At 45.3% G+C, this 12,485-nt stretch overlaps 1 protein-coding gene across 1 annotated transcript; it reads right to left on the reverse strand.

Moving 5' to 3' along the window:
- Positions 1–480: 480 nt before the first annotated feature.
- Positions 481–9,970, reverse strand: LOC131925009 (torsin-1A-interacting protein 2-like). Its single transcript, XM_059280245.1, has 6 exons — positions 9,934–9,970; positions 8,720–9,250; positions 6,552–6,987; positions 6,382–6,464; positions 4,824–4,925; positions 481–3,825 (listed from the first exon to the last, which is right to left on the reverse strand). The coding sequence occupies exons 1-6, from the start codon at positions 9,965–9,967 to the stop codon at positions 3,068–3,070; spliced, it is 1,944 nt and encodes a 647-aa protein (XP_059136228.1). The 5' UTR covers positions 9,968–9,970; the 3' UTR covers positions 481–3,067.
- Positions 9,971–12,485: the final 2,515 nt, after the last annotated feature.

Genomic DNA, 12,485 nt, shown 5'->3' on the forward strand with positions numbered 1-12,485 from the left:
TCGTCAGCTAACAGTCAGGGTGGGTCACAGGCCAAGCCTCACTCTCCCAAGCCTGAGGGCTCCCAGGTGAAATTTACTAAAATTTCCATGGTAAGAACTCTCTAGAACTTCTTTGCTAATCTCTCTGAAAGCTAACTTAAAAATCTGAATTTTACACAAAAGGGAAAAACCCAAGTCCAAAAACAATTTCCAATTCCCCTGCTTGCTTCTGGGACTTGGTATTACTCAAGAAGAGATTCCCATTAAAAACCAAACAAACAATATATGTATTTTTGTTCTATGGTACTAATTAAACTGTGATGTTCAAACATGGTGTGTGCTGTCATGTCGCTGCAAATAATTTTTCTAAGTCAAGCAAATTAATCACAAATAATGACTACATACATACGCGCGCACACACACACACACGCACGCACGCACTCACGCACGCGAGGATGAAAAACTGAAAAAGTGAAAAACAATGGACTAGAAGACAATACATCAGATAACAGATTTTAATTATGTGTACATTTTAAAATATATTTTTGTTTAAAAAGTAATTACATTAAGTTGGTGTGGTGGCACACTCCTATAATCCCACCACACGGAAGTCTAGGGCCTGAGAATCACTAGTTTGGGCTATGTAGAGAGAGACTGCGTTAAAAACAGAGACTCACTCGTTCTGACCCCAAACTCATGTATGCTTCTTTTCAAAATGATGTGTAAGGTCTGGGGATGTAGCTTAGTGGTAGGACACTTTCCTCAAATGTCAAGGCCCTGGGTTCAATCCCCACTACTGAAAAAACAAAAAATTAAACAAAAAAAGGGTTTTGAAATAGTGGATAGAAAACTGACTAGTCTCAGTTGATTGCACTTATGTATAGAAGGAAAAGTGTATTTTAACAAAGTCAACAGTAAAAAAAAAAATTGAAAATGAACTAAATTTTAGAAATGTATTATATCCTAAGTTTATGTTGACAGCAAATTATGTAGATATCAACTGAATGAAGAAAGTTTCTCCCCCATGATCAGAACCACCCGACATAGACTGTGTACAAATACTTTAGACCCATTCCTCTGCAGTCTGAGGTAGCACAGGTTGAAGGCCAGCATAACAGTTCTGCAAGGCACCTTTGGTTCTGTGTGATATGTTAACCTGTTAATGTTAACATGCTAACAGCTAAGAGCTGAAATTAAAGCTGAGTGTGATGGTTACACCTATAACCCCAGCACTCAGGAAACTGAGGCAGGAAAAATTACTGTACGTTCAAAGCCAGCCTTGGCTACAGAGTGAGGACCAGGCCAGCCAGGGCTATATGACAAGCTACTAGCATTCAAAACAAACAAACAGAAGTCTAGAAATACAGAAAAAAAAAAAAAATCAAATATGGCATACAGATTTTTCTCCAGTCCCTCTGTTTTCCATTGGGTTGAAACTCAAATTCCATTCACTATGCTTAAACTTTGTGTTTAGGGTCTTTTCTCAAATCTATTGAAGATTCCTTCAAAATCCCAAATATATACTGTGTCTTCATGTGTGTCTCCACACTTAACTGAGCACACCAAAGGCTCTGGCCAAAGCCAATCTGTGTTCTTTCTGTGGCAAATGTTTTCAGACCACTCCCCACGCCATGTCTTTATGATCCTTTTAACTATCAATAGAGATCTTCTTAGTGTTTCCTAAAATCCCTCCAGACTCAAATAACTTAACTTCTTAATTATATACATGATCTCATAGCAGCAGACGAGCCAAAACCGAGTGCAAAATTCCAGGGCTATTCCTGTCCATGTAATGGAACAGACCAGATCATTTTACTAGAGCTTTAGAGTTCATATGCCTATCAACAGCTATTGGGCCCATCATGGGGCATAGCTTAACAACTGATATTGGCCATGGTTTCTCTTTCTCTTCCCTATGTAGGACATCCTCTTTCATTTCGCCAATTCCTTCCCTAATGGCATTTCTAACTAGTGTCAAGAGACGAATGAAATGTCCCGTCATGGCATAGCAAATCCCATGTGGTAAAGTCATGCCACCTACTGAGACCGTCTCTTTGGAAACGGCACTCAAACTCTCACACAGACAGCTGTGAAATTCCAGCAGCAGAGGCAGAAGTGATCAGGAGAAATGGACAAAGCCAGAGGCCACGCTTCTGCACCCTACCGTAGCTCATCTGCAGGTCTCTATCGCCCTGTACAGCAAACCTTACTCCATCTTCCTACTCCTAGGCTTTAACTCTTCCATCTCTTCCCATCCGAGGTCACAGCTTCTAGAATGTGCTTTTGCTGCATCAATGGTGTTCAAACTTCCTTCTCGGTGAAGCGTTGCTCCACTGAAATCTTAACAGAAAATGTTGAGTAGAGATGTTCTCATATGAAGGAGGGGGCTGCTGATAGGCACAGAGAAACGATACAGCCAAGTTGGGATTTCCTCATTCCCAGTGATTACTAACAATTTCTACATTGATTCTAATACTCGGGAACATTTGCTCCAAGCTGTTCTTACCTCAGCTCATTAATGGAATAAAAAGCATACACGAACCAGGTTCTTAGGTAGGATTTGGAGGGTTGAATTCTAGTTTTCTGTTTTCATCTACTCAAAGTGCAAATCTGTGTAAGACACAACCCAACAACTGCCTTATTAAAGTGAGTCTTAAAAATACTTCCTATGTGGTAGAAGCGTTCCCTGACATCACTGGAATTACTAGTCTGAGTCCAAACACTGTCCAAGAGGCTGTGTGGAGTCCTCCCAAGGCAGCAGCCCTGCTGAAGGCCCTCTGAAAATCAGATTTTCCTGTGCAATGATTCTGCGCATGGACTGGACATTTAAACAATCCCTCAGTGTTAGGTGTCATGCTGTACTCTAAGCCTGATTTGCTTAAAAAGGCAAAGAAAACCATCAGGCCAATTGTTAGCTTTATCAAAGTTTAGATTCAAAAGGTTTTACAAAAGGAAAAAGGAAAGAAAAAAAAGAAAGCTTCTTTTCTAAAATAAGGTCATGTGCCTCTCAGCTGTCTCCTCCCACGTGCTAACTAAGCACCTCCTCCCAGGGGAAGGGAGCCCTCAGACCTGTCCCTTCAACCTGGCTTCACAGGAGGCAGCCCCGCTCTTCGATGCTCTTCACGGGCTGCACGGGCAGCACCAGGTGGGAGATGCGGCTCCACAGCCCACTCAGTTTGTCTGAGTCCATGTGGCTGAAGGAGCTGGGAGCCTCAGAGTTGGTGAATTTAGCCCAGAGTAAATCCCTCACTTTTTCTTCGGTCTCCCTGGGGCCTACACTTGCTTCTAGTGTTTCCTCCTCCAGCAGGACGGTCAGGACCAGGGCCACGTCTTTAAAGGCAGCGTTCTCGTGATCGCAGTACTTGTAGAAAATCAGGGTGGAGCCTGCAGGAAGGGACTCGAAGTGGTGGACTACGGCAGCCTTGTGGCCATTCTCAAATCCGCTGCTGAGCTCCAAGTCAACCCACAGCTTGACTGTATCACTGTCCTCCAGGGCTCTCCGGGCTCCGTCTATGGAGACGGCAGACACTCTCTGGGAAGAGGTGTAGGCATTGGCCACGTGGTGGCTCAGGCACCTGAGGGTCTCCTTTCCCTCTCGGGCGGCTGTGAAGATGAGGGTGGCAGGCTCAGAGGGGCTGGAGACATTGAGGTGCTTCTGGAGAAACTTACGTCCTCGCTGCCACAGAAAGGAACTCTGGCCTGGAAACTTATCCTTCAGTTGGCTAAACTGAGCCAGGAAAGCCTCCAGAGCCGGGTTCTGGGGCACTTGCTGGGCTGGGGAGGAATAGTAGCTGTTGACGGAACTCAGCACAAGAGCCACAACGAGGCAGATGAGAAACACAGGCCCTGCCAGACGAGAAGATAACAGAAAACAAGAAGACCGTGAGTCGGGAACAAAGCTGGTGGGAGGCAGCGACCTAACAGGTTTCCGTCAGTCTTCTGACGACCGACCGGAAGTTCCCTTGGCCTGACTCTCCTGTACTTTCACAATGTCTAACAGAAGCCGAGGCAGGGGGATTGTCATGAATTTGAGGCCAGTATGGTCTACACAGAAATAAAACAAAAAGTCTGACAGAAATACCTTCTTTAATCTCTTGAAGCTATTTGAAGATAGATGATCTATGTCCGAGTGGTTCATATACTTGTTATAGTCGATGATGCTTTTGAAAGAATCACGAGAACTTTCTTCCACTTTCTGAAAGTACACACTGGCCAGAGCAGACCAGTCTGCAATCAAAACTTAAAAATGACCCGACAGGGTGGCACAGCCTCCACATCTCAGCACGTGGGAGGACTGTGAGGCCTGCGCTACACATGCAGACTCGGTCTCAAAAGGGAAAGCAAACGGCCTGAGTGTCCCTCCGATGGAAGAGGCAGCCTCTGGAGGTCGAGGCAGAAATACTGCCATGTGTCTGAGGGCTAGCCTGGGCTGCACAGTGAATCTCAGTCAGGACTACATGGCAAAGCCCTGTCTCAACAAAACAAAACAAAGGTAGTTTCAGTTTCCTGTACTTTAGACAGGGTTTTCTGCCTCTAGCAAGGTAGTTCAGTGGTAGAGTGTTTGTCAAGCAGGCACAAGGCCCTAATTCAGTCCCCCGTGGGGGTCGGGAGTAAGGGTGGAAGTAGGGGTGGGGGAAATTTTCTGACCATGAGGATTTCTATTTGTTAAACAAAATATCAAACAGCTTTTTCCTGGAGGACGAAACTTTAAAACTTTATTGCTCTATTTGATTGAATGCATCAATAATTAAAGTTAAAACTGCTTAACTGAAATTGTTTTCTGGGCATTTTCTCTGAGGATCTGTGAATGTAAACCACTGTAGCCAAATGAGGCTTGTTCTCACCATAGCTCCAGAGATTCTTTTTGTCAATCTTTCTCAGGGTATCCTGTGCAATCTCTTCCTTTTCCTTCACCAACTGCGTCTCTTCTTCAGGATTTCCAGTCTCTAGGGTTAGAAGGAACAATGGAGACCGTACATTGTCAGAGTAGGTATTATCTTCTACCTCTTACCCAATTACATGATGGGATTCCTATACTTTGCAGATTTTCCCTCTATGCGAACCGAAACTGCCAATTAGTTCATTTCACTGTATTAGGTTCTTTCTCTCACACACGCTACATTCAAAGCATGGTTTTATTTTTCTACCCATGGAGAACCTCCACAATGAAGAAATTTTAACTGTAGATAATAGTCTAAGTGCATTCATCATTTGTTTGTTCATTCATTAATTTTTCCAACTCAAAAACTATTCATAAAGTTGTACCTATGTGCTGGATGCCAGAGAAAAACAATGAAAGAAGTGGGCTAAGTGTTTCTGCCCAGATATTCTGATGGACACACATGACACATACTAGGTGTCAGGGATTTGCAGGGACAGTCAAGCCCTTGATGAATGCCTTGGTACCAGAACACGGACATTTCAGACTGAGCTCTTCAGAGTCCTTCTAGAAGTACTGGGCATGGTGATGCATGTCTGTGATCCTGGATCTCAGAAGGCTGAGGCAGGAGGATCACCGTGAGTCTGAGGCCAGCTGGGGCTACAGAGTGACATACTATCTCAAAACAAGAGCAACAACAAAACCAACCAAGTATCTATGTGTGTGTATTTGTGTTGATTTATACAGATTCACCTGCTGATTTACACAATATTTTTTCCAAAGGAAAAGAAAATTGAAAGTTTGAAGTTAAATATCCACATAAGAAATAAAAGATTTTTTTCTTAGGTTATGCTCCTTTTTTGTCATATTGCATGAATATAAACAGTAAATAAAAATAATATTTAAAAATACAGTTTGTGGGGCTGGAGAAAGGGCTCACTGGTCAAGAGCACCCACTGCTCTTCCAGAGGACCCGGGTTCAATTCCCAATACCTACATAGTGGCTCACAACTGTCTGTAATTCCAGTTTCAGGGGAACTGACATCCTCTTCTAAACTACCTTGAATATCTGGCATGCACATGTTACACAGACATACTTGCAGACAAAACATCTATACACATTTTTTAAAAAAAAGCAATTTATGGGCCGTCAGGATGGCTCGGTGGGTGACGGTGACAAGCCTGGGGACCCGAGTTCAGTTTCCAGAACCCACGTGGTGGGAGAGCTGAAAGGATCCACGCAAGCTGTCCTGTGACCAAGCACATCGTGGCAACTACACACACACACACACACACACACACACACACACACACACACACACACGAGACACACACACGAGACACACACACACACACACACACATATACACACACACACACAGGCAGCAGGTAAACACAGTGACTGAGCTAGTCTAGGAGACTGGAACCCCACCCCACCCCAGCATCCTACTGCTCCGACTACGACTTCCGCCACTTCCCAGGGAAGCGCAGGCAGGGGACAGCAGTTCAGAGGGTTCTCTCACCTGGCACAGGCAGGCGCCTCCTCAGTACATCCTGGCTCCCTGGGCCTGCACTGCAGTGACCAGGACTCTGGGCATCGGTGGTGGTGGTGGTGGTGGTGGTGGTGGTGGTGGTGGTGGTGGTGGCGGCGGCGGCGGCGGCGGTGGCGGCGGCGGCGGCGGCGGCGGCGCCATCTGCAGCAAGTGGCTCCTGAGCAGCGTCACATCTGTCCCCTGCTCCCTCTGGGGGGGCTGCAGACCTGCTCCCCCGGTGTGCACCTGCTCTTCCTCCCTTGCTGCTTTGGGAGCGGGCAGGATCCAGATCCAGGGCCTCTGCACCCAGATGCTCTGAGGCGGGGTGACGCCCCTGCTCTGTGTCTTGAGAATGCGGGGTGCTCTTGTGCTCTGCTTCATCCATCGGGTGTCTTCCTACAGCCGCGTCCTCTGAACTTCCTGATCTGTCACCTGGGTCTGCATGCTCTTGACCTTTGGCCCCTACCTCATGCTGGTGGGTCTTGAGATCAGATGCAGGATGTGGGGTCTGGGCTTCTTCAGTGTCATTAGGTGTGACTGTAGTGCCCTGGGCTTGAGAGCTGACTGAGGGATCATTTTCCAAATCCTTTTGAGAGTCTAGTGAGATAAAAATGTTTCCTTTTACCCACTTCACCCATAGTTTTATACACTTAACAAGGTCTGCAATTACATACACACACACACACACACACACACACACACACACACACACACACACACACGTTATTTTCCTTTCATGATTTATAAGGCACTTTTCTTAAACATTAATTCTCTAGGACCCTACCAAGTGTAAAACAAGCTGTCCATGCTAATAAAGCTAATAGCTAATACTGATATAAAGCAATTGTGAATGCTAAAGTAATAATAATAAAATAACAATAAAACTCTACTAAGTATATCCTCTTAAGCTAGGGTGGTAGGACACACCTACTGCAATCCCAGCCCTTGGGAGGCTGAAGCAAGAGGGTCATGAGCTCAAGGCCAGCCTGTGTCACAGAGATAGACCCTGTCTCAACAGCAGCGTGTACTTTTTCCATCTGCATTTCCCCCTCACTTTTCCCTTCCCTCCTATCTTTTTTTGTTGTGGTGGTTGGTTTTTCAAGACAGGGCTTCTCCATCTATCCTTGGCTGTCCTGGAACTCACTCTGTAGCTCAGGCTGGCCTCAAACTCACAGAGTCCACCTGCCTCTGCCTCGCCTGCCTCTGCCTCCTGAGTGCTGGGATTAAAGGCGTGTGCCACCACTGCCCAGCTTGCTCCTATCATTTTACTGAAGCAAGTTCTAGACATACCACGATTTCAGATAAAATACAAGGATATACACCTCCAAAAAGATAAGGATTCTTAGAAAAAAGTCGTAACACTTTTCTACTACATTTAAAAATAAATAATTTCTTAATATCATCAAATACATGTCATGCGCATTTTCCTAGCTGTCTCATGAATTTCATTTTATTTCCTCTGTAGTGGTAGGTTGACTCCAGGCCTTTGCACGCTAGGCAAGTGTCTACCACTTAGCTACATCCCCTGCCAGGCAGGGCAGGCACCAAGATTGGGATTGTGTTGCTAACAGTTGAAGTTGGATGTTAAGTCCTTGGGGGCTCATTATACTGTTCTGCTTTTATACATTTAAAAACTTCCTAGGGTAGGGCCGGCAAGAGGGCTCAGCAGATAGAGGCACTTGCTGCCAGGCTGAGGACAACCTAGGTTTGATCCCTGAGACCTGCATGGTGGAAGGAACCAACTCCTGCAGACTGTCCTGACCTTCACGTGCGTTCACACATGTTGTGGGATGATCTTATTGTACACTGTGAAGATGTGCCATTCTGGTTGGTTTAATAAAGAGCTGAACGGCCAATAGCTAAGCAGGAATTCCAGGTACAGAGTACGCTGGGAAGAAGAAGGGTGGAGACTTGAGGAGACATGGAGGAAGCAGGAAAAGAGGAAGGACGGTACGTAGATGAGGTAAACAAGCCTTGGGGAAGCACACAGATTAATAGAAATGGGTTAATTTAAGTTATAAGAGGTAGCTAAAAACAAGCCTAAGCTATTGGCCAGGCTTTCTTAATTAATAATAAGTCTCCATGTCATGATTTGGGAGCTGGCCGGTGGGACAGAGAAAGATTCACTACACACACACACACACACACACACACACACACCACACACAAATAAATAAATGTGAAAAAAAAAAACTGATGTCCTCTTTCTCTTCTGAAAAAGCTAATTAGCTAATTCACACTTGCCTATTCTATAACACACACACACTTCCACCACTTCCCAGGGAAGCGCAGGTAGGGGACAGCAGTTCAGTTCAGAGGGTTCTCTCACCTGGCACAGGCAGGCGCCTCCTCAGTACATCCTGGCTCCCTGGGCCTGCACTGCAGTGATCAGGACTCTGGGCATCGGTGGTGGCGGCGGCGGCATCTGCAGCAAGTGGCTCCTGAGCAGCGTCACATCTGTCCCCTGCTCCCTCTGGGGGGGCTGCAGACCTGCTCCCCCGGTGTGCACCTGCTCTTCCTCCCTTGCTGCTTTGGGAGCGGGCAGGATCCAGATCCAGGGCCTCTGCACCCAGATGCTCTGAGGCGGGGTGACGCCCCTGCTCTGTGTCTTGAGAATGCGGGGTGCTCTTGTGCTCTGCTTCATCCATCGGGTGTCTTCCTACAGCCGCGTCCTCTGAACTTCCTGATCTGTCACCTGGGTCTGCATGCTCTTGACCTTTGGCCCCTACCTCATGCTGGTGGGTCTTGAGATCAGATGCAGGATGTGGGGTCTGGGCTTCTTCAGTGTCATTAGGTGTGACTGTAGTGCCCTGGGCTTGAGAGCTGACTGAGGGATCATTTTCCAAATCCTTTTGAGAGTCTAGTGAGATAAAAATGTTTCCTTTTACCCACTTCACCCACAGTTTTATACTCTAACAAGGTCTGCAATTACACACACACACACACACACACACACACACACCTCAGGTTTGATCCCCAGGACTTGCATGGTAGAAGGAGGAGGGAAGCAATTCCTACACATTGTCCTCTGACCTGCACCTGCATCTGCACTCACACACACACACAAATAAGATGTAAAAAAAAAAAGAATTGATGTCCTCTTTCTCTTTTGAAAAAGTTATTTCACACTTGCCTATTCTATAACACACACACACACACACACACACACACACACACACACACACACCAAGAAGCAGGATGAAGACTTCGTTGTATGAACGTTCCCCTCTAAATCACAGGTTTTTTTATTTGATAAACAGAATTCTAAAGATGAGTCTACCATCTTTTTAAAAGATGGCTAGCATTTTGCTAAAATAACTATTCCCTATTTACGGGAATCTAAAACATTTATCTTTCTTATAATTAGATTTAATATAATGTAAAAATCAGTGAATATGAAAAAAGTAAGGATAACAACAAACTAACCCACTGAATTATAATCTCTTCCTTCAGAACTTGAGGTTTTGGTCACCAGAGACACTCTTCCCTAACACAGCCCCATTTCCTACAGCACTCGCCCGGTGCTGTGAGGACCAGTCTTACCTTCCACAGGGGCCCTGTAGCCACTGTCCGCCATGTCTGTGTCCAGCTCTCCAGAGTTTGGGACGTCTTTTTAGTGTCTGGGTTTCGTTGTGGAGATACCTTGTTTCCTTCTTGTCCCAAGTTCCAATAGACTCATGTGTCCCATGGAAGCAAGAAGCAAGGACATACAGTGTCTAAAAGAAAACAAACAAACAATTAAATGACTCCATCCACTCTAGGGCCAAACTCAATTCCAGCTCTGATTAAAATCTCTTTAGTTGCCGGTGGTGGTGGCACACGCCTTTAATCCCAGCGCTCAGGAGGCAGAGCCAAGTTAATGTCTGAGAGTTCGAGGCCAGCCTGAGCTACAGAGTGAGTTCTAGGAAAAGCGCAAAGCTACATAGAGAAACCCTGTCTCGAAAAACAAAACAAAAACCCAACTCTTTAGTCTTGTGTTCTTCCCCCCACCTCGCCTTTTTTTTTTTTTTTGAGACAGGGTTTCTCTGTGTAGTTTTGGTGCCTGTCCTGGATCTCACTCTGTAGACCAGGCTGGCCTTGAACTCACAGACTCACAGAGATCCACCTGGCTCTGCCTCCCGAGTGCTGGGATTAAAGGCGTGTGCGACCACCGCTTGGCTTGTGTTATTTCTTAAACCCTTTCTTCAGAAGCCTCATATCCCAATGGCAAACTGCAGAAAAAAAAACAAAACCAAAAAAAAAAAACCCCAAAAACTCTGCAGACTATGAATCTTGTACAGACGCCACCGTCTTCTAAAACTCCCTAGTGTATTCCAAGAGTGCAAAAAGTAAGACCAAGGGACCAGAATCTTAAAGAGAATCCTTTGAACTCCAGCCCAGAATCCTCGCGCAAACAGATGTAGCGGCAGCCCTGAACTTCCCCTGCTGTCGGTCTCTGGCCCGGGTTGCTCTCTCACACCGCTGGGATCAGAAGTGCTCACCTATGAGTAACTGCTCCTGTGCTGCCTGCAAGCTGCGGACTGCCTGCAGATGCAGCAGGCACACATCTGGAATCCTACGGAGACACAGACCCATTCATCCCATGTCCTTGTGGTGTTCGGAGAAGACAAATACAAGCTTTACTCAAAAGGAGCAAACTCGGAAGCCAATTTTAGGCCATAAAAACCAAGTCATTGTAAGGTGAAGTCTTACTGTTGAATACAATTTGTTCAGTACGTTCCTGAACCTCCTCCATTAGCTGTTAAAATGAGGCCAAGGATTAAACTCAAAAGCACAGCTGGATAGGGCCTAGGAAAGGGTCACATTTTTGATAGCCCATTTGAGAGGCATATCAAAGCTAGCTTCCTTTGCATTTTTCCACAGTACTCTCACATGCTAATATTTCAACTCAGCCATCTACTGTAGTGCCCAGTGTACAGTAAAACTCTATATACTGTTTGAAAAGCATATTTAAAATTTTATGACAGGCAGGGCAGTTCAGCAGGTGAAAGCATTTGCCTCCAAAACTGATAACCAAGAGCTAGGGATAGGCTTGATGGTCCAGCCCTTGCCTGGCATGTACAAGACCTAAGATTTAACCCCCAGTATTGCAAAATAAAATGCAAACCAAACAGACAACCTAAGATTGAGTGCTGGAGTCCATGTAGTGACAGAAAACCTACTTTCATGGGTTATCCTCCAACCGTAACCTCCATATACATGTTATGTGACACAAACACATAAATGTTAGACTTTTTTTTTTTTTTTTTGTGGTTTTTCAAGACAGGGTTTCTCTGTTTAGTTTTGGTGCCTGTCCTGGAACTCGCTCTGTAGACCAGGCTGGCCTCGAACTCACAGAGATCTGCCTGGCTCTGCCTCCCAAGTGCTGGGATTAAAGACATGCACCACCACCGCGTGGCTTAAATGTTAAATATTTTTTAAGAAAATGAATGTGTGTGGTATATAAACTGGAGAGAATGGATACCTAGGAACAGGCCCCTCTTTCTGCTGGTATGAATGTTTAAGAGCGTGTCTCAAATTTAAAGGATCCTTGTCTGCTCTTTTTTTCTTCAAGCTCTTAGATGTGACACTTCAGCTTGTGTGTGTGTGTGTTACCACAGGGTCTCATCCATGTTAAACAAGTGTTTCTACCACTGAGCTACAACACTAGTCCTCACCGTATCTCCCTCCTTTACTGCTGTTTGAGACAGCGTCTCTCTACATAGCTCTAGTAGGCCTGGAACTTGCCATATGGTCCAGGCCGGTCCTGACCTTACAGTAATTCTCCTGCTGGGATCTGGGATCACAAGCACAAGCGACCATGCCCAGCCTCCTAGTAATAAATATAACAGTAACATTACAGACTTCAGAGAGGAGAATTTTCTAGTATATTAATTATAACTACAAAGACAAAGAGACTATTCATTAAGGGTGTAGGTGTAGCTCAGTGGTTGACTTCTATAGCATCTGCAAGACCCTGGATTTAGTCATTAGCACCACATTAAAAAATTATAACAAAAATATGTCATATGGCTCCATCTATAGGAAATTCTAGACTAGGCAAATGATTAAAATTTACAGGGAAAGAAAAGCAAGCTAGCGGTTGCTAGAGGAAG

This window comes from Peromyscus eremicus, chromosome 15, assembly GCF_949786415.1.
Source record: "Peromyscus eremicus chromosome 15, PerEre_H2_v1, whole genome shotgun sequence".
Lineage (NCBI taxonomy): Eukaryota > Metazoa > Chordata > Mammalia > Rodentia > Cricetidae > Peromyscus > Peromyscus eremicus.